The sequence below is a fragment of the Electrona antarctica genome (genome assembly GCF_951216825.1).
Source record: "Electrona antarctica genome assembly, chromosome: 3".
Classification (NCBI taxonomy): domain Eukaryota; kingdom Metazoa; phylum Chordata; class Actinopteri; order Myctophiformes; family Myctophidae; genus Electrona; species Electrona antarctica.
Window position 1 is genome coordinate 57,417,858 of NC_136808.1, and position 24,495 is coordinate 57,442,352.

The window sequence follows — 24,495 nt, forward strand, 5'->3', positions numbered from 1 at the left end:
AAGAAGTTTAGGGATAAGGGGTTTAGCGGTGACGAAAATGGAGCCCCTATGGTCTTCTGAGACTGCGATGCCCATGATTTTAAAAAGAATCCTTGGGTTGGTGCCTTGCATGGTTTCCGCTGCCATCGGTGTATGTATGTTAGTTACTTAGTTTCATTAATTGTCCACAATGTGGAAATGTGTCTTTGGTCTCATAAACAATAGTAACAACAAACAGCAACAACAGCAACAACACTTACACACAATTATTATCTTCATTCCAAAAATGCAGGACAACAATTGACGCTTTTCTATCGCTTTTCTATCGCTTTACTATCGATTTACTATCGCTTTTCTATCGCTTTTCTATCGACTATCGCTTTTCTATCGCTTTACTATCGCTTTTCTTTCGCTTTTCTATCGCTTTTCTATCGCTTTACTATCGACTATCGCTTTTCTATCGACTATCGCTTTTCTATCGCTTTTCTATCGACTATCGCTTTTCTATCGACTATCGCTTTACTATCGCTTTTCTATCGACTATCGCTTTTCTATCGACTATCGCTTTACTATCGCTTTACTATCGCTTTTCTATCGACTATCGCTTTACTATCGACTATCGCTTTACTATCGCTTTACTATCGCTTTTCTATCGACTATCGCTTTACTATCGACTATCGCTTTACTATCGCTTTACTATCGCTTTTCTATCGACTATCGCTTTACTATCGCTTTACTATCGCTTTTCTATCGACTATCGCTTTACTATCGACTATCGCTTTACTATCGCTTTACTATCGACTATCGCTTTTCTATCGACTATCGCTTTTCTATCGCTTTTCTATCGACTATCGCTTTTCTATCGACTATCGCTTTACTATCGCTTTACTATCGCTTTTCTATCGACTATATCGCTTTACTATCGCTTTACTATCGCTTTTCTATCGACTATCGCTTTACTATCGCTTTACTATCGCTTTTCTATCGACTATCGCTTTTCTATCGACTATCGCTTTACTATCGCTTTACTATCGCTTTTCTATCGACTATCGCTTTACTATCGCTTTTCTATCGCTTTTCTATCGACTATCGCTTTTCTATCGACTATCGCTTTACTATCGCTTTACTATCGCTTTTCTATCGACTATCGCTTTACTATCGCTTTACTATCGCTTTACTATCGCTTTTCTATCGACTATCTCTTTACTATCGCTTTTCTATCGACTATCGCTTTACTATCGCTTTACTATCGCTTTACTATCGCTTTTCTATCGACTATCGCTTTACTATCGCTTTACTATCGCTTTACTATCGCTTTTCTATCGACTATCGCTTTACTATCGACTATCTCTTTACTATCGCTTTTCTATCGCTTTACTATCGCTTTTCTATCGACTATCGCTTTACTATCGACTATCTCTTTACTATCGCTTTTCTATCGACTATCGCTTTACTATCGCTTTTCTATCGACTATCGCTTTACTATCGACTATCGCTTTACTATCGCTTTACTATCGCTTTTCTATCGACTATCGCTTTTCTATCGACTATCGCTTTTCTATCGCTTTACTATCGACTATCGCTTTTCTATCGCTTTTCTATCGACTATCGCTTTTCTATCGACTATCGCTTTACTATCGCTTTACTATCGCTTTACTATCGCTTTTCTATCGACTATCGCTTTACTATCGACTATCTCTTTACTATCGCTTTTCTATCGACTATCGCTTTACTATCGCTTTTCTATCGACTATCGCTTTACTATCGACTATCGCTTTACTATCGCTTTACTATCGCTTTTCTATCGACTATCGCTTTTCTATCGACTATCGCTTTTCTATCGCTTTACTATCGACTATCGCTTTTCTATCGCTTTTCTATCGACTATCGCTTTTCTATCGACTATCGCTTTACTATCGCTTTACTATCGCTTTACTATCGCTTTTCTATCGACTATCGCTTTACTATCGACTATCACTTTACTATCGCTTTTCTATCGACTATCGCTTTTCTATCGACTATCGCTTTTCTATCGCTTTTCTATCGACTATCGCTTTTCTATCGCTTTACTATCGACTATCGCTTTACTATCGACTATCGCTTTTCTATCGACTATCGCTTTACTATCGACTATCGCTTTTCTATCGACTATCGCTTTACTATCGACTATCGCTTTTCTATCGACTATCGCTTTTCTATCGACTATCGCTTTTCTATCGCTTTTCTATCGACTATCGCTTTACTATCGACTATCGCTTTTCTATCGCTTTACTATCGACTATAAATTTTCAATCGCTTTTCTATCGACTATCGCTTTTCTATCGCTTTACTATCGACTATCGCTTTACTATCGACTATCGCTTTTCTATCGCTTTACTATCGACTATAAATTTTCAATCGCTTTTCTATCGCCTATCGCTTTTCTATCGCTTTACTATCGACTATCGCTTTACTATCGACTATCGCTTTTCTATCGCTTTTCTATCGACTATCGCTTTTCTATCGCTTTACTATCGCTTTACTATCGACTATCGCTTTTCTATCGACTATAACATTTCAATCGCTTTTCTATCGACTATCGCTTTTCTATCGACTATCGCTTTTCTATCGCTTTACTATCGACTATCGCTTTTCTATCTAGCATGTGTCCAAGCACATAAATGCACACTAGGCACCTTTCAACAATGCCTTTTCCCTTAATAAGATCTGACCACACAGCCATTGTCCCTACAGCCTACAGAGAGTGGTGACAGGCCAGCCTCCATCGAGGAGAGAGCACAGCTTTCCTGTCCTAATCTAGCAGGCATATCATCAGCACTAGTGGTGGTAAACGGCCTGGCCAATCAGCGGCAGCTAGAGGCGGGATCAAGGCATACACAGTCCTGCCTTGATCCCGCCTCTAGCTGCCGCTGATTGGCCAGGCCGTTTGGTGGCCGGAGCATCGAGTCTGCCTGAGAGTTCCCAGATGGGAGCAGGAGGGGGGGAACCCAGTGTACTCTCTGCTGCCCCATCTGGCGGAGTCAGGTTACGAACAAGCTGCCTTTCCTTATATGTACTGACCTTAGAGTATATATTAATAGAGACAAATTAGTTTGGGGGGTCCCCAAATTATTTTCAAAAAAAAAAAGAAAAAAAAAAGATTTTTTTTTATATTTTATTTTCACGATTTTTCAAAAATAGCAGACCTACAAGCTCGTAGCGCGCCACTCGGTGGCGCGCTATGAGCTTGTAGATCTGCTATTTTTCAATAGCTAAATTATAACAATGCTTAAAACACCAAAAGGGGTTCCCGCCCAAAATAGTTTAAGGTTATTGTAGCAGTCAATTTATATTGGGGGTCGGAAGGGGGCGGGGCGGGGCGGGGGTCCCGAGACATTGCCAAAGCATTTCCGGGGGTCCCCGGCCAAAAACGTTGAGAACCCCTGCTCTAAGGTACTGACTCACAGGTCAGGGGTTAAATGTGCAAGGAACACATTGACGTATTATAGCAAATTACAGAAGCCCATTTGAAATCGACCTTCAGACGCAGACACACTATAAAGGCGTTTCCCTCCCTGATCGGAAGCCATTCAGAGTTCAAAGGTTCAACGTTCATTCTCCATTTCCTCCAGAGTAAAAGCTTCTCTCTCCGCAGAACAAAACACTCTATTCACTCACAGTCAAATAGTAATAAATGCTTAGGGTTGTCGGCAACGGAGCCGTCCGTCGTCTTCAGCTTTTATCAGTGTTCCTCAGGCTCTGTGCCCAGAAACACTCAAGTGCTTTTTCTTTTGTGTTGTGAGCCAAATAAATAAGTGAAATGTGACTGTTTTGTCCTCCTTGACTTCGGGGGAAATGTGAGATGTGGTACCTTTTTTTCCACATTATTTTTTAATTTCTTTTAATAATATTCGAGAAGCCTCACTGGATTTGGGGGTTTAGCTATCCTCAGAGAATACCACTGTTGTTGGAAGCGCAAGAGCTCTTTTTCAAACACAGATATTGAAATGTGCTCCGTCGGGTGGAAAGCTCACGTCCAAAACTGTTACTTTTCAGGATTCAAATTCAAAAATAGCAAAAGTAGCAGATCTACAAGGTCAAAACGCGACGTGGAGCAACGCGTTTTGAGCTTGCGGATCTGCTACTTTCGATACTTTTGTGTAACGCTGTAGTATATGATCAAGTAAGACATTTAATTTACGGAAAAACACAAAAAGTAAAAAAAATGGAGATAAGGTCAGTACATTCAAGAGGTTCAAGATTGAGGTATCATTGAGGTATCATTAACAATTTTGCTATGTTAGTTTAGGATTGTTCTCATGTTCTACTAACTTATTTGACTCGAGTCCATTTCTGCCTCTTTCTCCGTTTTTTTTGTTCACAATGCTGGGGGGAAAATAGTGTAACCTTTGAGACATTACCGAATGCTGGTGTTAATTGGCTGTCGTTGGAATACTGATGAAGAGCAATGCAGCTTCAGGATTGATCTACTGATGAAGAGCAATGCAGCTTCAGGATTGATCTACTGATGAAGAGCAATGCAGCTTCAGGATTGATCTAATCTGGAAGGTGGTCTCCTTGGAGACGCTATAGAATCAATTTGTTTCCTCAGCACTTTCACAATATAGTGTTCAACCCCCAGTGGCACTTTCTCCACCTGTCCCCCAGAGGCTTTGTTTTCAAATTGCTTTGCATGTGTACTTCACTGCATGCCGGTAAACAAACAGTTATTAAGCCAACAGTCCAATTATTCTTATGACAGGCCGCTCTCACTCTCTCTAAACCTGGACTTCTTTCATCAAAACGACCTCCAATAAGTGTCTAGATTAAAAAAATCTAGTCCCTCTATGCGCCAGAAGTGTACCTCCCAGCCCTGGCAGAGTAGTTCTGGGGTAGTTCCAACGGATTGTGTGCCCCTGGTTTTTCCCTAGTGGGACTGATTGAGGGTAGCTACTGGGACGTAAGTCGGGACTTGATCACTCCCGGCTGGGTTGCCTGAGTGAGGGGTATGATGTTGCATTGTTGAGAGACCCGAAACCCCGTTGACCTCAGGATACATCACTGAGGATACGTCCCAGGTGCATCCATGCGATGTTTTTTAGTTATAAAAAGGTTTTATTTGTCACGCACTCATAAAGTGCATGCAGAGGTTGTCTGAACAACAAGATGTAATAACTATTAATTATATAATATTTATAACACAAGGTAAAAGGGGGGAAGAATGTAAAAGTTAAAACTTTAGCAACAATAAAGAGAGATGTGTAGAAAGCAATGGCAGAAAACCAGGATAGTTCACAGAGAATGTGCCTGATGAAGTTTGAAGACCCACCCAAGACCTTGGGGTGGCGCTTTGCAATGGGTCATCATGGGGTCACTCAAAGAGTTAGAGTTCATCCTCCGGGGAGCGTGAATGCAATCAGCTCAACATTTGTAGCAATCCACCCAATACAATTTGCCATGTTTAGTGTAAAAGTGGAAATTGGCCTATGGGCAGTATTGGAAAAAATGTACTCACATGTTTTACTCAAGTTAAAGTATCAAATACTGCAATGTAGAAATACTAAAAGACTAAAAGTAAAAGTATCGGCATCAAAATGTACTTAAACACAAAAGTACAAAGTACTCATTATGCAGAATGTCCCATTTCAAGTGTTAAAATAATTTTAAAAGTCTTTTGAAAATAGCAAATGTACAAGCTCACAATGCAGTGAGCTTGTAGATTGGCTATTTTCAAACGGTTGAAATGTATATGGGCTGAAGTGGTTAATGTGTGTTTTGTAATAATAATCTGCATTAAGCAATAGCAACTAGTAACTAAAGGTTTCAAATAATATTGTAGTGGAGTATTATGTACAATATTTGTCTCTGAAATATAGCGGAGTAGTAAAAGTAAAAGTACAAATACCTCAAAAAGTATACTTAAGTAAATGTACTACTTTCCACCACTGCCTACGGGTGGCAAAGTGGTTTTCAAACTTTTCCATGTCTAGGCCCGTTATTGTTTTGGAATTTGCGCCACGGACCACCATTTGATGACATGTAACCTCAAAATGTAAGAATTATGTTATTGTTGGATAAGATTTTGTCCACGATAGGCCTATCTCACAGCCCGCTTTCCACGCCCACTTCCGGTAAATAGTGGTGTCTTTAACATGAGCATTTACACGTTTTTTTCTCTGGAGAATCTAAGTACATTTTCTAATGTAAAAATGTGACAGACCAATATTATTATGAAGCAAACAAGATGGTAAATCAGGTCGAACAGATAGAACAAACCTTACCTTGAGAAAACAAAAGTTGTAGACTTCTTAAATTACCTCGGTTAACATGTAGTGTCTATGGAGTGACGTCACGCTATCACCACTAACCCCGAAAGGGGGCGTATTTAGGGGGGCGGGGAAATTCTGTGAGATAGGCTTATTCCATGCTGTATTGATGTTGGTACCATTGGGAGAGATAACAGACAAGACAATTCTTCTACATTCTCTAATTGTGTAGACTCCTTGTAAATTAATGCAGATGTTTAACAATAATTTGATATAACCCTTGAGAGCATAAAATGAAACAAAATTGACCCGTACGGGTCCATTTGGTAGTAGGGTGCATGAAGGTGCACCGTAAAAGCCACGGCAATCCAGAGATATGTTGTTGTTGTTTGGGACCAAAGTGGTGGATGGGCAGACAGCCAACTGATAACCAACATTGCCATCCTTGAAGCTTAAAACGTCTATGGTGTTTAGAATGTGTTATTGTTTGGGTGTATACATCCATCTTAGCCAAAGAAAAACACCTCCTATACCTACATAGAACCCTCAGAGAATTAGAGTATCATTAACAGGTTTGAACAACACTTTCTAGCTTGCTGTTACAAAAACAGAATGTATTTTTGGGTCTGTGATGCGCAGCACAAAGGCGGGTGTGAGGTGCTGGGAATGCACTGGCGGCAGCATGGGTAGTCTAGATGGAACGGGGGGTTCATGGGTAGTCTAGATGGAACGGGGGGTTCATGGGTAGTCTAGATGGAACGGGGGGTTCATGGGTAGTCTAGATGGAACGGGGGGTTCATGGGTAGTCTAGATGGAACGGGGGGTTCATGGGTAGTCTAGATGGAACGGGGGGTTCATGGGTAGTCTAGATGGAACGGGGGGTTCATGGGTAGTCTAGATGGAACGGGGGGTTCATGGGTAGTCTAGATGGAACGGGGGGTTCACTGGCGGCAGCATGGGTAGTCTAGATGGAACGGGGGGTTCATGGGTAGTCTAGATGGAACGGGGGGTTCATGGGTAGTCTAGATGGAACGGGGGGTTCATGGGTAGTCTAGATGGAACGGGGGGTTCATGGGTAGTCTAGATGGAACGGGGGGTTCATGGGTAGTCTAGATGGAACGGGGGGTTCACGCAGCATGGGTAGTCTAGATGGAACGGGGGGTTCATGGGTAGCCTAGATGGAACGGGGGGTTCATGGGTAGTCTAGATGGAACGGGGGGTTCATGGGTAGTCTAGATGGAACGGGGGGTTCATGGGTAGTCTAGATGGAACGGGGGGTTCATGGGTAGTCTAGATGGAACGGGGGGTTCATGGGTAGTCTAGATGGAACGGGAGGTTCATGGGTAGTCTAGATGGAACGGGGGGTTCATGGGTAGTCTAGATGGAACGGGGGGTTCATGGGTAGTCTAGATGGAACGGGGGGTTCATGGGTAGTCTAGATGGAACGGGGGGTTCATGGGTAGTCTAGATGGAACGGGGGGTTCACGCAGCATGGGTAGTCTAGATGGAACGGGGGGTTCATGGGTAGTCTAGATGGAACGGGGGGTTCATGGGTAGTCTAGATGGAACGGGGGGTTCATGGGTAGTCTAGATGGAACGGGGGGTTCATGGGTAGTCTAGATGGAACGGGGGGTTCATGGGTAGTCTAGATGGAACGGGGGGTTCATGGGTAGTCTAGATGGAACGGGGGGTTCATGGGTAGTCTAGATGGAACGGGGGGTTCATGGGTAGTCTAGATGGAACGGGGGGTTCATGGGTAGTCTAGATGGAACGGGGGGTTCATGGGTAGTCTAGATGGAACGGGGGGTTCATGGGTAGTCTAGATGGAACGGGGGGTTCATGGGTAGTCTAGATGGAACGGGAGGTTCATGGGTAGTCTAGATGGAACGGGGGGTTCATGGGTAGTCTAGATGGAACGGGGGGTTCATGGGTAGTCTAGATGGAACGGGGGGTTCATGGGTAGTCTAGATGGAACGGGGGGTTCATGGGTAGTCTAGATGGAACGGGGGGTTCACGCAGCATGGGTAGTCTAGATGGAACGGGGGGTTCATGGGTAGTCTAGATGGAACGGGGGGTTCATGGGTAGTCTAGATGGAACGGGGGGTTCATGGGTAGTCTAGATGGAACGGGGGGTTCATGGGTAGTCTAGATGGAACGGGGGGTTCATGGGTAGTCTAGATGGAACGGGGGGTTCATGGGTAGTCTAGATGGAACGGGGGGTTCATGGGTAGTCTAGATGGAACGGGGGGTTCATGGGTAGTCTAGATGGAACGGGGGGTTCATGGGTAGTCTAGATGGAACGGGGGGTTCATGGGTAGTCTAGATGGAACGGGGGGTTCATGGGTAGTCTAGATGGAACGGGGGGTTCATGGGTAGATTCTGCCAGGTAATGGCTTTGTGTCAACGTGTCCTTGAGTAAGACACAGACGGCCATGTCTTGCACGCCTTACCATTATCGCCAAATTATCCATAACATTCGCCTTATCCCTAAACGTATTAGCCATATTTTACTATAAAAAAACAACAACATTTTAAAATAAACTAGCGGCCGATCGACACATGTAGACTGCTACCGATGAGCAAGTTGGTGGCCTTGCTTGGTTTCCATAGAAATGCAGACTTAATTACTAATATTAAGTCCTCAGGCAGAAACATCAGTGAAACGTCTTATCTAACGTTTTGTTGTTTTATTTTTTGTAAATTAACACCCGACTTGATCATAATTATTACAATGTCAATGTCAATGTTTATCTAATGACTTCAAATAGCAAAAAGTACAAAGAAAACAAAAACAATGCAGATACACTGAGCCAAAGCTCATGAGCTCTCATGTGAGTCACTTAAACAATATTACACGAGAGGGTGTGGTTTAACGTGATTATTGCCACGACAGTGATGCGGTCAGGAACGAGGCGTAGTCGAGTTCCGCAAGCATCACTGAAATGGCAATAATCACGTTAAACCACACCCTCAAGTGTAATATTGCAATTATACAACCCTTAAAACTAAGAAAATCGCTGAAAAAACATATTTTTTTAATGACCGATGTAGTCACTACGACCACAAATGTCCCAAGAAACTAGCTAGCCTAGCCACGGGTTTGCTGCTCTGCTCTGGGAAAACAGAGCAGCTGAATTATTTGTTTTGATTAGGTGTGGAGTGGTGCTCGTTTGAACCACGGCTAGAAGGCTGATTCAACCAATCAGATTGCTTCCTTGAAACGACCTGTTGTATAATCTGTGATATACTGAAGCTCAGCAGTTTGCCTCTAGTCTCCCTCCATGGGGGTTTAGGACTGACAGCAGTGACACAGCTGGTCTGGACACTCACCTTGATAGTGGGGAGCACCAGGTCCATGGCTGCACACTGCCGCGGGGTCAGACTCCTGGCCTCCTCTCGCGTTACATGCTCCTGGAGAGGGGGTGGGGGGGGGGGGAGAGAGAGAGAGAGAGCAGAAACACAACACATTGGGATTCAAATCGGTGGGATCAAAATAACATACAGTACACCAAAACAGAAACACATCCACCACATTTTTCAACCTGGAGTCCCTATTTTGAGCGTGTCATTGCAGGCGGAAATTAGTAAAAAAAAAAAAATTGTCAAACATGGCCATTGTAAAAGAGCCGCATGCATAAAGCGCACAACTGTTGTGAGCTTGTGTTTGGCTATTTCTGTCATTCATCGTACGACAACATATAAGTCTGAAGTGATTTTAAGGTTTCCAAAAAATGTTGAATCAAAACAACAAGCATTGTCATCACTTTTAGTAGGTTATGTTATGAGAATACATTGTAATATTGACTGGTTGACTGGCCTGATTGATACATCATACACGATACAATACATACAGTAGACATTAACATAGCCTATATATTAGTGACTATATGTTAATGTCTACTGTATGTATAGTCTATATCGTATGTTGGGTGGAAACCTCATTATGTCCAAAACTGTAACTTTCCGGCATTCAAATAAAAATAAAAATATAGCAAAAAGCAGCAGATCTACAAGCTCAAGATGTGTCGCAAAGTGACACATTCTGAGTTTGTAGATCTGCTACTTTTCCCGATTTTGTGTGATGCTGTAGTACAGTGGTTTTCAACCCTTTTCATATCAATGTCCTTAATCTTTTCAGCATTTGAGTCATGCACGGACCACCATTTGATGACATTTAGTTTCTCAGAACAAAAACGAAAGAATATTTTGTTATCATTGGATAAAATGTTGTCCACAACTCCATGCTGTATTGATGTGGTAACATAGGAGAGATACTGTAACAACAGGCAAACATTTATCAAAATAACAGTTCTTCTACATTCTCTAATTGTGTTGACTTCTTGTAAACTAAGTAATGCAGATGTTTAACAATAATTTAACTCTTGAGACCATACAACGAAACCAAAGACCTGTAAGGGACCATTTGGTTTCGTTTTACGCTCTCAAGTGTTACAGATCTCTAAGTGTCCATTTGGTTACCAACTTTTTTTCATTTATCTGGGGACCACATCATACTGTCCACATGGAATGGCTTAATGACTGTTGGCGTTCCACATTTTGGTGGCATAGGAGCGAAAATAATTTAGTCCCTTGTTTGTGCCGAATCTGGGTTGTACATGGTTCGTTGCACTTCCTCTGGTGTTGTGGGTGTGGACTTCGTTAACATTAAGGAAGTATCTAGACAGGTACATGGGTATCTTGGTGGTGTATCGAATCTTGTGGACCAGACCCATTGCAAGATGCTGTACTCTGTCGTCGACCCTAAGCCATTCTAGCCTGTCAAAGTGGGCAGGGGTGATGCCCGGACCACTGGTTGAAATCCACTGCTGTAGTATGATCAGATCGGGCATTCATTTACAAATAAGAGGTTTCTACAGCCCGACAGTATAGCGATAGAATACGAGACTGCTCGCCCCTTTACCAACTCGCCCCGGGCGTACAGCCGGCGGAACAGCGCGGCCTGGTATTCCTAAAGTAATCTAAGTAAATTATGCTTAAACGGTTAAACCTAACCTTATTCCTAACCTCAACCTCAGTAAAACGATGCCTAAACCTAACCCTATTCCTAAACTTAACCCCAGTAAAACTATGCCTAACCCTAAACTTATTTCTAACCTTATTCTCAGTAAAACCAAATAAAGAATACAAGAACCGCCGCACCGAGCTGTCGGCGTGAGGTCGGCGGAAAAAATCTGGGGCGAGATGGAATTGGGGCGACCTGACCTGTTACCTAGCGATATACTGCAGATATCTGTAAAGAGGACAACAACATGCATATAGGCTGGAGCACTTCTTTCCACTGTGGTCCCTGGAGACATTACTTCAAAAAGCCTTTCATACAGGTCTGCAGATAGTAGTTTGTGGTATACTTTCATATATACTGTAAATGTATAATTCCAACACCACATTATTTCCCAGGAGTCTCTAGTTTTCATTTTGAAGCCAGATTGAGTAATGTCCTCCAGCCTTTTCACTACATTAAAATGAACATAATTGGTACTAAAGTTGTAAACCACTGTCTCATTAAATGAAAGCAGTTTTAAAGTTGTAACTTGTCATTATCTTTGTGTGTGTGTGTGTGTGTGTGTGTGTGTGTGTGTGTGTGTGTGTGTGTGTGTGTGTGTGTGTGTGTGTGTGTGTGTGTGTGTGGTAAATAACAATTCCAATTTAAGCAGACGCTCTTAATCCAGAGAGATTTAAAGTAAGCATGGTAAACACGATGTAAAACATAAAATGCACAGAAATTGTAATCTAGGATAATCAATAAACCAAGAACATATCAGTGTGAACAATATAATATCCATAAATAAATAATATACAGATTGAAACGATATGGGTGCAGTACTAAGTTCCGACCAGTCATTGGTCCGACAACGACAACCCAGCTACCTCAAACCCTAACCTAACCATAACCGCAAGCAGGGAGCAGCGCATGTTCACCAACCTTAACACATGTTGGGAGTGAGTCTGCAGTTTTTTGTTTTTTTTAAGATATTTTTAATAGCTTTTTTTCCTTTATTTGATAGGGTACAGTAATGTGACAGGACAGGGGGAGAGCGAGGGGGGGAAGACATGCGGCAAAGGCCGACAGGATCGGGACTCGAACCCGCGGCACGCCGTCATGCAGGCTGGATTACCGGCCTATGCCCGGACCGCTCAGCCGCGGCCCAGGCAAAGTAGTTCTAACTGCAATGGAGAGTTGGTTCCACAGTTTGGGAACCAGAAGGGAGAAGAGTCTGGGACGTGTTGTTTATGTTGTCCCGGATGTTTTAGGGAAGGTTCTGCAGCTAACACCACGAGATGATAACCCACAGGGGAAGTAAAGACTAAAGAGTACTAGGAGACAGGCCCTGGACGATAACCCACAGGGGAAGTACAGACTAAAGAGTACTAGGAGACAGGCCCTGGACGATAACCCACAGGGGAAGTACAGACTAAAGAGTACTAGGAGACAGGCCCTGGACGATAACCCACAGGCCCTGGACGATAACCCACAGGCCCTGGACGATAACCCACAGGCCCTGGACGATAACCCACAGGCCCTGGACGATAACCCACAGGCCCTGGACGATAACCCACAGGCCCTGGACGATAACCCACAGGCCCTGGACGATAACCCACAGGCCCTGGACGATAACCCACAGGCCCTGGACGATAACCCACAGGCCCTGGACGATAACCCACAGGCCCTGGACGATAACCCACAGGCCCTGGACGATAACCCACAGGCCCTGGACGATAACCCACAGGCCCTGGACGATAACCCACAGGCCCTGGACGATAACCCACAGGCCCTGGACGATAACCCACAGGCCCTGGACGATAACCCACAGGGGAAGTAAAGACTAAAGAGTACCAGGAGACAGGCCCTGGACGATAACCCACAGGGGAAGTACAGACTAAAGAGTACTAGGAGACAGGCCCTGGACGATAACCCACAGGGGAAGTACAGACTAAAGAGTACTAGGAGACAGGCCCTGGACGATAACCCACAGGGGAAGTAAAGACTAAAGAGTACCAGGAGACAGGCCCTGGACGATAACCCACAGGGGAAGTACAGACTAAAGAGTACTAGGAGACAGGCCCTGGACGATAACCCACAGGGGAAGTACAGACTAAAGAGTACTAGGAGACAGGCCCTGGACGATAACCCACAGGGGAAGTACAGACTAAAGAGTACTAGGAGACAGGCCCTGGACGATAACCCACAGGGGAAGTACAGTCTAAAGAGTACTAGGAGACAGGCCCTGGACGATAACCCACAGGGGCAGTAAAGACTAAAGAGTACTAGGAGACAGGCCCTGGACGATAACCCACAGGGGAAGTACAGACTAAAGAGTACCAGGAGACAGGCCCTGGACGATAACCCACAGGGGAAGTACAGACTAAAGAGTACTAGGAGACAGGCCCTGGACGATAACCCACAGGGGAAGTACAGACTAAAGAGTACTAGGAGACAGGCCCTGGACGATAACCCACAGGGGAAGTAAAGACTAAAGAGTACTAGGAGACAGGCCCTGGACGATAACCCACAGGGGAAGTAGAGACTAAAGAGTACTAGGAGACAGGCCCTGGACGATAACCCACAGGGGAAGTACAGACTAAAGAGTACTAGGAGACAGGCCCTGGACGATAACCCACAGGGGAAGTACAGACTAAAGAGTACTAGGAGACAGGCCCTGGACGATAACCCACAGGGGAAGTACAGACTAAAGAGTACTAGGAGACAGGCCCTGGACGATAACCCACAGGGGAAGTACAGACTAAAGAGTACTAGGAGACAGGCCCTGGACGATAACCCACAGGGGCAGTACAGACTAAAGAGTACTAGGAGACAGGCCCTGGACGATAACCCACAGGGGAAGTACAGACTAAAGAGTACTAGGAGACAGGCCCTGGACGATAACCCACAGGGGAAGGAAAGACTAAAGAGTACTAGGAGACAGGCCCTGGACGATAACCCACAGGGGAAGGAAAGACTAAAGAGTACTAGGAGACAGGCCCTGGACGATAACCCACAGGGGAAGTACAGACTAAAGAGTACTAGGAGACAGGCCCTGGACGATAACCCACAGGGGAAGTACAGACTAAAGAGTACTAGGAGACAGGCCCAGGACGATAACCCACAGGGGAAGGAAAGACTAAAGAGTACCAGGAGACAGGCCCTGGACGATAACCCACAGGGGAAGTACAGACTAAAGAGTACTAGGAGACAGGCCCTGGACGATAACCCACAGGGGAAGTACAGACTAAAGAGTACTAGGAGACAGGCCCTGGACGATAACCCACAGGGGCAGTAAAGACTAAAGAGTACTAGGAGACAGGCCCTGGACGATAACCCACAGGGGAAGTACAGACTAAAGAGTACTAGGAGACAGGCCCTGGACGATAACCCACAGGGGGACTAAAGAGTACTAGGAGACAGGCCCTGGACGATAACCCACAGGGGAAGTAAAGACTAAAGAGTACTAGGAGACAGGCCCTGGACGATAACCCACAGGGGAAGTACAGACTAAAGAGGACTAGGAGACAGGCCCTGGACGATAACCCACAGGGGAAGGAAAGACTAAAGAGTACTAGGAGACAGGCCCTGGACGATAACCCACAGGGGAAGTACAGACTAAAGAGGACTAGGAGACAGGCCCTGGACGATAACCCACAGGGGAAGTACAGACTAAAGAGTACTAGGAGACAGGCCCTGGACGATAACCCACAGGGGAAGTACAGACTAAAGAGGACTAGGAGACAGGCCCTGGACGATAACCCACAGGGGAAGTACAGACTAAAGAGGACTAGGAGACAGGCCCTGGACGATAACCCACAGGGGAAGTACAGACTAAAGAGTACTAGGAGACAGGCCCTGGACGATAACCCACAGGGGAAGTACAGACTAAAGAGTACTAGGAGACAGGCCCTGGACGATAACCCACAGGGGAAGGAAAGACTAAAGAGTACTAGGAGACAGGCCCTGGACGATAACCCACAGGGGCAGTACAGACTAAAGAGTACTAGGAGACAGGCCCTGGACGATAACCCACAGGGGAAGTACAGACTAAAGAGTACTAGGAGACAGGCCCTGGACGATAACCCACAGGGGAAGGAAAGACTAAAGAGTACTAGGAGACAGGCCCTGGACGATAACCCACAGGGGAAGTAGAGACTAAAGAGTACTAGGAGACAGGCCCTGGACGATAACCCACAGGGGAAGTAAAGACTAAAGAGTACTAGGAGACAGGCCCTGGACGATAACCCACAGGGGAAGTACAGACTAAAGAGTACTAGGAGACAGGCCCTGGACGATAACCCACAGGGGAAGTACAGACTAAAGAGTACTAGGAGACAGGCCCTGGACGATAACCCACAGGGGAACCAGGAGACAGGCCCTGGACGATAACCCACAGGGGAAGGAAAGACTAAAGAGTACTAGGAGACAGGCCCTGGACGATAACCCACAGGGGAAGTACAGACTAAAGAGTACTAGGAGACAGGCCCTGGACGATAACCCACAGGGGAAGTACAGACTAAAGAGTACTAGGAGACAGGCCCTGGACGATAACCCACAAAACACATCTAGGGTGGGGGGGGGGGGGGGGGGAGCGTTTTACCCATTGGTGGCTGTCTGAATACCAAACAAATTAAACAAAAGGTAATTCAAATCTTGACATATTATTGCTTATAGCAGCTTTAATAATCAAAAGCTATTTTGGGCATGTCATTATAGTCAAAAGGTTTGAAAACAATTGCTAAGCACTTGCAAAGGTAAAAATCTGAAAATGATGTTAAATCTTTGGGACACTTTTTGTGTGTTGTGTTGAGATGTGTGTGTTCAGAGAAATGTGAGGTGAAGGTGACAGTCAGTACTAGTTATGCACTCAGAGTCACAACAATGTGAGGTGAAGGTGACAGTCAGTACTAGTTATGCACTCAGAGTCACAACAATGTGAGGTGAAGGTAACAGTCAGTACTAGTTATGCACTCAGAGTCACAACAATGTGAGGTGAAGGTGACAGTCAGTACTAGTTATGCACTCAGAGTCACAACAATGTGAGGTGAAGGTAACAGTCAGTACTAGTTATGCACTCAGAGTCACAACAATGTGAGGTGAAGGTAACAGTCAGTACTAGTTATGCACTCAGAGTCACAACAATGTGAGGTGAAGGTAACAGTCAGTACTAGTTATGCACTCAGAGTCACAACAATGTGAGGTGAAGGTGACAGTCAGTACTAGTTATGCACTCAGAGTCACAACAATGTGAGGTGAAGGTGACAGTCAGTACTAGTTATGCACTCAGAGTCACAACAATGTGAGGTGAAGGTGACAGTCAGTACTAGTTATGCACTCAGAGTCACAACAATGTGAGGTGAAGGTGACAGTCAGTACTAGTTATGCACTCAGAGTCACAACAATGTGAGGTGAAGGTGACAGTCAGTACTAGTTATGCACTCAGAGTCACAACAATGTGAGGTGAAGGTGACAGTCGGTACTAGTTATGCACTCAGAGTCAGGTGACAGTCGGTACTAGTTATGCACTCAGAGTCACAACAAGGTGAAGGTGACAGTCAGTACTAGTTATGCACTCAGAGTCACAACAATGTGAGGTGAAGGTGACAGTCGGTACTAGTTATGCACTCAGAGTCACAACAATGTGAGGTGAAGGTGACAGTCAGTACTAGTTATGCACTCAGAGTCACAACAATGTGAGGTGAAGGTGACAGTCAGTACTAGTTATGCACTCAGAGTCACAACAATGTGAGGTGATGGTGACAGTCAGTACTAGTTATGCACTCAGAGTCACAATGTGAGGTGAAGGTGACAGTCGGTACTAGTTATGCACTCAGAGTCAGGTGACAGTCGGTACTAGTTATGCACTCAGAGTCACAACAAGGTGAAGGTGACAGTCAGTACTAGTTATGCACTCAGAGTCACAACAAGGTGAAGGTGACAGTCAGTACTAGTTATGCACTCAGAGTCACAACAACAGTCGGTACTAGTTATGCACTCAGAGTCAGGTGACAGTCGGTACTAGTTATGCACTCAGAGTCACAACAAGGTGAAGGTGACAGTCGGTACTAGTTATGCACTCAGAGGTGAAGGTGACAGTCGGTACTAGTTATGCACTCAGAGTCACAACAAGGTGAAGGTGACAGTCGGTACTAGTTATGCACTCAGAGGTGAAGGTGACAGTCGGTACTAGTTATGCACTCAGAGTCACAACAAGGTGAAGGTGACAGTCGGTACTAGTTATGCACTCAGAGGTGAAGGTGACAGTCGGTACTAGTTATGCACTCAGAGGTGAAGGTGACAGTCGGTACTAGTTATGCACTCAGAGGTGAAGGTGACAGTCGGTACTAGTTATGCACTCAGAGGTGAAGGTGACAGTCGGTACTAGTTATGCACTCAGAGTCAGGTGACAGTCGGTACTAGTTATGCACTCAGAGGTGAAGGTGACAGTCGGTACTAGTTATGCACTCAGAGTCAGGTGACAGTCGGTACTAGTTATGCACTCAGAGGTGAAGGTGACAGTCGGTACTAGTTATGCACTCAGAGGTGAAGGTGACAGTCGGTACTAGTTATGCACTCAGAGGTGAAGGTGACAGTCGGTACTAGTTATGCACTCAGAGTCAGGTGACAGTCGGTACTAGTTATGCACTCAGAGGTGAAGGTGACAGTCAGTACTAGTTATGCACTCAGAGTCAGGTGACAGTCGGTACTAGTTAATGCACTCAGAGTCACAACAACAGTTGCAAAGTGTGTTCTCATCTCTATTAGTCTGCCTGCATGCAGCTCATACAAACAGTGAAATGAGGACAAACAGAGACAGAAGGTGGGAGTCTTTCCTTTTCTAATAATATTGTTATTCTATTGTTATCTGGGTCTCTCTTCTCAACTCATCTGTAACGGATGCATTTGTAGCCTGGCTCCAGCCCTAAATCGCTACCATTAAAAAAATATGTCCTGGCGATTCAGGTCTGGTGACTCGATATGCCTACGGCGGTGTCAGTCTCCATCGAAAATCTGATCGCAGCAGCTGATTGGCCATCCACCCCGTTACTCGACAGCGTCAAACAACAAACATAGCTGCCCCCACTGCGGTAACCTGTGACCTTATCAATCTGGCTATTAAATCGATCTATGATGAATAGTTTCTTTACAGGTTTTATAAACATCATCATCCGACATATTTTACCGCTTTTGTTTACATGCTAGTAGCGCTCGTTGACTGTGCTTGTTTGGTTAGCAACCGGGTTAGCCATAGCCACATGATTGACAACGTCATCTGCCTTCCTACTATTGTGATTGGTTGGTATGAACCAATTGCCGAACTGCCGCTTTGAAAACGCCCATCCCAGAAACTGCTGCCGTGGGGAGGGCTTGTTGGTATAGTTTACACACACAGACAAAGTCACATGAGCATAAACAGAGTACATAAAGGAAAAGGACAAAGTACGTATACGTATTAAGAAAAAAAAGGACAATCAATTTCATAATGATCAGTTGTGATTAGGATTAAGCAGGAGGTGATGGATCACTGCAGTGCTTATGGGAAGCAGACAGGAACCCTACCATCTGCACGCTAATGGAGGCCTCAGATGTTCCCTCAAAGGACATCTCAGAGTCACACACACACACACACACACACACACACACACACACACACACACACACACACACACACACACACACACACACACACACACACACACACACACACACACACGCACATGCACACACACACAGCCCCAAACCCCAATACGCTGCATGATCATGGAACCATGAAAGATAAATCAACATGTTCTGTGCGTATGTACATCCTGTACACATAGCCCTAAACCACAGCACAGAAACTCACCCAGAAATAATCATACACACATGAAAGACACGATGTTATCGACATGCATATGTACATGATGCCTAGTAGCCCCAAACTCCAGAAAACACACACTTGCACAGTCATACAAAGTAAGTATACACACACACGCGCACACACATGACCGCATGCACATACGTGCACTCACGCACGCACGCACGCACGCACGCACGCACGCACGCACGCACGCACGCACGCACGCACGCACGCACGCACGCACACACACACACACACACACACAGATCCCTACTACTATACATGTCTCACTGTACTGCACTACTCCCACATCCTGTTTGACTGTGTTGTAATGGCACTACTCCCACATCCTGTGTGACTGTGTTGTAATGACACTACTCCCACATCCTGTGTGACTGTGTTGTAATGACACTACTCCCACATCCTGTTTGACTGTGTTGTAATGACGCTACTCCCACATCCTGTTTGACTGTGTTGTAATGGCGCTACTCCCACATCCTGTTTGACTGTGTTGTAATGGCACTACTCCCACATCCTGTTTGACTGTGTTGTAATGACACTACTCCCACATCCTGTGTGACTGTGTTGTAATGACACTACTCCCACATCCTGTTTGACTGTGTTGTAATGGCACTACTCCCACATCCTGTGTGACTGTGTTGTAATGGCACTACTCCCACATCCTGTGTGACTGTGTTGTAATGACACTACTCCCACATCCTGTGTGACTGTGTTGTAATGGCACTACTCCCACATCCTGTTGGACTGTGTTGTAATGGCACTACTCCCACATCCTGTTTGACTGTGTTGTAATGGCACTACTCCCACATCCTGTGTGACTGTGTTGTAATGGCACTACTCCCACATCCTGTGTGACTGTGTTGTAATGGCACTACTCCCACATCCTGTTTGACTGTGTTGTAATGGCACTACTCCCACATCCTGTTGGACTGTGTTGTAATGGCACTACTCCCACATCCTGTGTGACTGTGTTGTAATGGCACTACTCCCACATCCTGTTTGACTGTGTTGTAATGACACTACTCCCACATCCTGTTGGACTGTGTTGTAATGGCACTACTCCCACATCCTGTGTGACTGTGTTGTAATGGCACTACTCCCACATCCTGTTTGACTGTGTTGTAATGGCACTACTCCCACATCCTGTTTGACTGTGTTGTAATGGCACTACTCCCACATCCTGTTTGACTGTGTTGTAATGGCACTACTCCCACATCCTGTGTGACTGTGTTGTAATGGCGCTACTCCCACATCCTGTGTGACTGTGTTGTAATGGCGCTACTCCCACATCCTGTGTGACTGTGTTGTAATGGCACTACTCCCACATCCTGTGTGACTGTGTTGTAATGGCGCTACTCCCACATCCTGTGTGACTGTGTTGTAATGGCGCTACTCCCACATCCTGTTTGACTGTGTTGTAATGACACTACTCCCACTCGCGGCTGGTTAGTAATAGAGCATTGTGGTGGAAAGCTCTACACTACAACGCCTCAGTGCACCTGCTACAGGAGAATACATATCCCCCGGGCCGGGCGCATGGACCAATTATATACTACCCACCCTGCTGCCTCAATGTACACATTTATCTTTAGCCACTCGTCAGCATACATGGGCCACATGCGGCCCGCAGGTTGATATTGGAAGACTGATACATTATTTATTTCAGCTGTTACAATTCCAAAAATGCAAACATGACCCTCTTTAATTACTTCAGTCTAAATTAGTAGCTTGTTGTTATTAGTAGCCTAGTATTCCATTTATTTTTTAAATGTTATTGTCTTTTTTTATGTCCAATCTAGCGTCGTAGTGCGACACGTTTTGAGCTTGTAGATTGGCTATTTTTGCTACGACGGTAATATGCAACATGGCCCAGTCTGGAGTGAGTGTGGAAATAATAGTGGCCCCTCTCCATCGTCAAAGTTGTCCACCCCTGATCTGCAGCTATGCAGTGGCAGTAACAATTAACTACGTGCATCAAGCACTGTACTTGAGCTCCTTACGTTACTTAAGTATTTAAATATTTAAATACTTCTACTACACTTCAGACACAAACATTGTACATACATTGTACAACAGTATACGTGGTGGGCATTGCTCTTGTGTTCATGTCTTCATGTATGTAATATTGTTTTGTTCTTTGTGTCAAATGTGTGTACCGGTATATGTGTTCTGCATATGGCTGCTGGATCGCAAGACAAATTGCAGTGTGAACCGACAATAGAGTACTATGTCATGTCATGTCATGTCATGTCATGTCATGTCATGTCAACACGCGAACACACATATCGGGCAGGAACCTCTTCTCTTCATATTCTAACTTTCGATGCGACGCGACGCGCTTTGAGCTTGTATATCTGCTATACCTTTGAATTTTAATCCTGAATCCCATGTGTTCTAGTGGCATTTACGAATTTATATTACATTTGCACAAAATATAGGGATGGCAGGATTAATGTGGTTAAAAAGCGTTACAAATGGGAATATAACGACACACTGTTGGCAAAGCCTGAGAGAGGGAGGTGTGTGCTTTCTAGCAGGACTCCAGATGGACGTGCATATTCATATGTGCATAATCCATGGCAGAAGTGTGGATGAAGGTAGCTGAATGTCAGTCTACTGTAACAGATGCATGTTCCATTTAATAATCTAAACATTCAGCTAAGCTGCAGCGTTATAAATCCCTCCTCTGGAATCACAGGACATTTGCATTCCAATTATCCATAGAGTAACGGTGTCGCCTTGCCAAAGAAAATTTTAGATTTTCAAGCTAACAATAGATTACAATGTAGTTGGCTTGCAAATCAAAATCAGTTCTTTAAGCCATCGTGTGATGCAATGCTTTCATCCTCTCGTATAGGACCTACGGTATCGTATAGGACCTACGGTATCGTATAGGACCTACGGTATCGTATAGGACCTACGGTATCGTATCGTATAGGACCTACGGTATCGTATAGGACCTACGGTATCGTATAGGACCTACGGTATCGTATCGTATAGGACCTACGGTATCGTATAGGACCTACGGTATCGTATAGGACCTACGGTATCGTATAGGACCTACGGTATCGTATCGTATAGGACCTACGGTATCGTATAGGACCTACGGTATCGTATAGGACCTACGGTATCGTATCGTATAGGACCTACGGTATCGTATAGGACCTACGGTACGGTATCGTATAGGACCTACGGTATCCAGGTATTTCATCCTCTCGTATAGGACCTACGGTATCCAGGTATTTCATCCTCTCGTATAGGACCTACGGTATCGTATAGGACCTACGGTATCGTATAGGACCTACGGTATCGTATAGGACCTACGGTATCGTATAGGACCTACGGTATCGTATAGGACCTACGGTATCGTATCGTATAGGACCTACGGTATCGTATAGGACCTACGGTATCGTATAGGACCTACGGTATCGTATAGGACCTACGGTATCGTATCGTATAGGACCTACGGTATCGTATAGGACCTACGGTATTGTATCGTATCGTATAGGACCTACGGTATCGTATAGGACCTACGGTATCGTATAGGACCTACGGTATCCAGGTATTTCGAGGTACAACATTTTCGCTGTCTGGCATAAAACTCTTATCTCCCATATTCTAACAGTGTGTGTTTTTGAGCGGTGCCTCCGCTCCATTATGGAGCTATGTGTGTCCGTATGTCTGTTTGTACTGCATGTCCAAGCACGGAAAGCTGCACCACCTAAAGTGGCCAGTAGAGTACAGCACAGAGTAAAGTGGCACAGAATACACTATTGCACCACAATACAGTATACAGTAACTATAACAATAAATGTATAGTTGCACCGCTCACTTCACACAGGTGTGATTTCTTCCCTTTTTCCGTAAATGAACACCCTACTTGACCATAATACAGTGTCACACAAAAGCATCAAAAGCAGTAGCAGATCTTCAAGCTACTTCGCAGTGCAAAGGGATGCGTTTTCAGCTTGTATAGATCTGGTATCTTTGCTATTTTTGAAACCTCCTCATATATACTTTTCTTTAAAAACACGCACGCACGCACGCACGCACGCACGCACGCACGCACGCACGCACGCACGCACGCACGCACGCACGCACGCACGCACGCAAGTAGCATCTCCGACAACAGCAACAGTTTCCAGTGGACAAAAAACCGAGTTCAGCAGATTTGGGGATGAGGTGAAATTGTGAGCGCATGCAGACAGACAGTATCACACACTGTAACTGTACCGACAGACTGTGATGCCCAGATGACAGGACGCCTGCTAAGCCCTGAGGAAATCCCTTTGGAGATGTTCGGACAAGTCGTATCGTTGCCGGCGGGTGGAAACCTCACATCCAAAACTGTTACTTTTCATTCAGCGTTTGGAGCTTGTAGATCTGCTACTAGAGCTTGTAGATCTGCTACTAGAGCTTGTAGATCTGCTACCTTTGATGGTTTGATGCTTGTAGATCTGCTACCTTGATGGTTTGATGCTTGTAGATCAGCTACTAGAGCTTGTAGATCTGCTGCCTTTGATGGTTTGATGCTTGTAGATCTGCTACTAGAGCTTGTAGATCTGCTACCTTGATGGTTTGATGCTTGTAGATCTGCTACTAGAGCTTGTAGATCTGCTACCTTGATGGTTTGATTCTTGTAGATCAGCTACTAGAGCTTGTAGATCTGCTGCCTTTGATGGTTTGATACTTGTAGATCTGCTACTAGAGCTTGTAGATCTGCTACCTTGATGGTTTGATGCTTGTAGATCTGCTACTAGAGCTTGTAGATCTGCTACCTTGATGGTTTGATGCTTGTAGATCTGCTACTAGAGCTTGTAGATCTGCTACCTTGATGGTTTGATGCTTGTAGATCTGCTACTAGAGCTTGTAGATCTGCTACCTTTGATGGTTTGATGCTTGTAGATCTGCTACTAGAGCTTGTAGATCTGCTACCTTGATGGTTTGATGCTTGTAGATCTGCTACTAGAGCTTGTAGATCTGCTACCTTTGATGGTTTGATGCTTGTAGATCTGCTACTAGAGCTTGTAGATCTGCTACCTTGATGGTTTGATGCTTGTAGATCAGCTACTAGAGCTTGTAGATCTGCTACCTTTGATGGTTTGATGCTTGTAGATCTGCTACTGGAGCTTGTAGATCTGCTACCTTTGCTGGTTTTGTGTGGCACTGTACTGTGATCGAGTAGGGTGTTAATTTATGGAAAAACACCAAAGCGTTAAAATATGGAGATAATCCTGGTCTCTAAACTACCTCCCCCTAGTGGCCAGCCGGGGCGCCTGATGGAGGGGAAAGGAACTGGTTGGAATAACGTGTTCCTTCCACGCGCTACGTCCGGCCAGGGAAACTCCCCCCCTGTCAGGTGAAAAGAAGCAGCTTGGACTCCTCATGCATAGAAGGAAGCATGA

General features: G+C 44.9%; 1 protein-coding gene across 1 annotated transcript in view; it reads right to left on the reverse strand.

Annotated features, from left to right (window-relative positions):
- unc13c (unc-13 homolog C (C. elegans)) overlaps positions 1-24,495 on the reverse strand; it is a gene marked incomplete at its 5' end in the record, with an annotated part of 345,183 nt that overhangs the window by 24,381 nt on the left and 296,307 nt on the right. Inside the window, one exon of the mRNA XM_079497470.1 lies at positions 9,555-9,635. Within this exon, the coding sequence (XP_079353596.1) occupies positions 9,555-9,635 (81 nt within the window). The remainder of the gene's footprint in view (positions 1-9,554; positions 9,636-24,495) is intronic.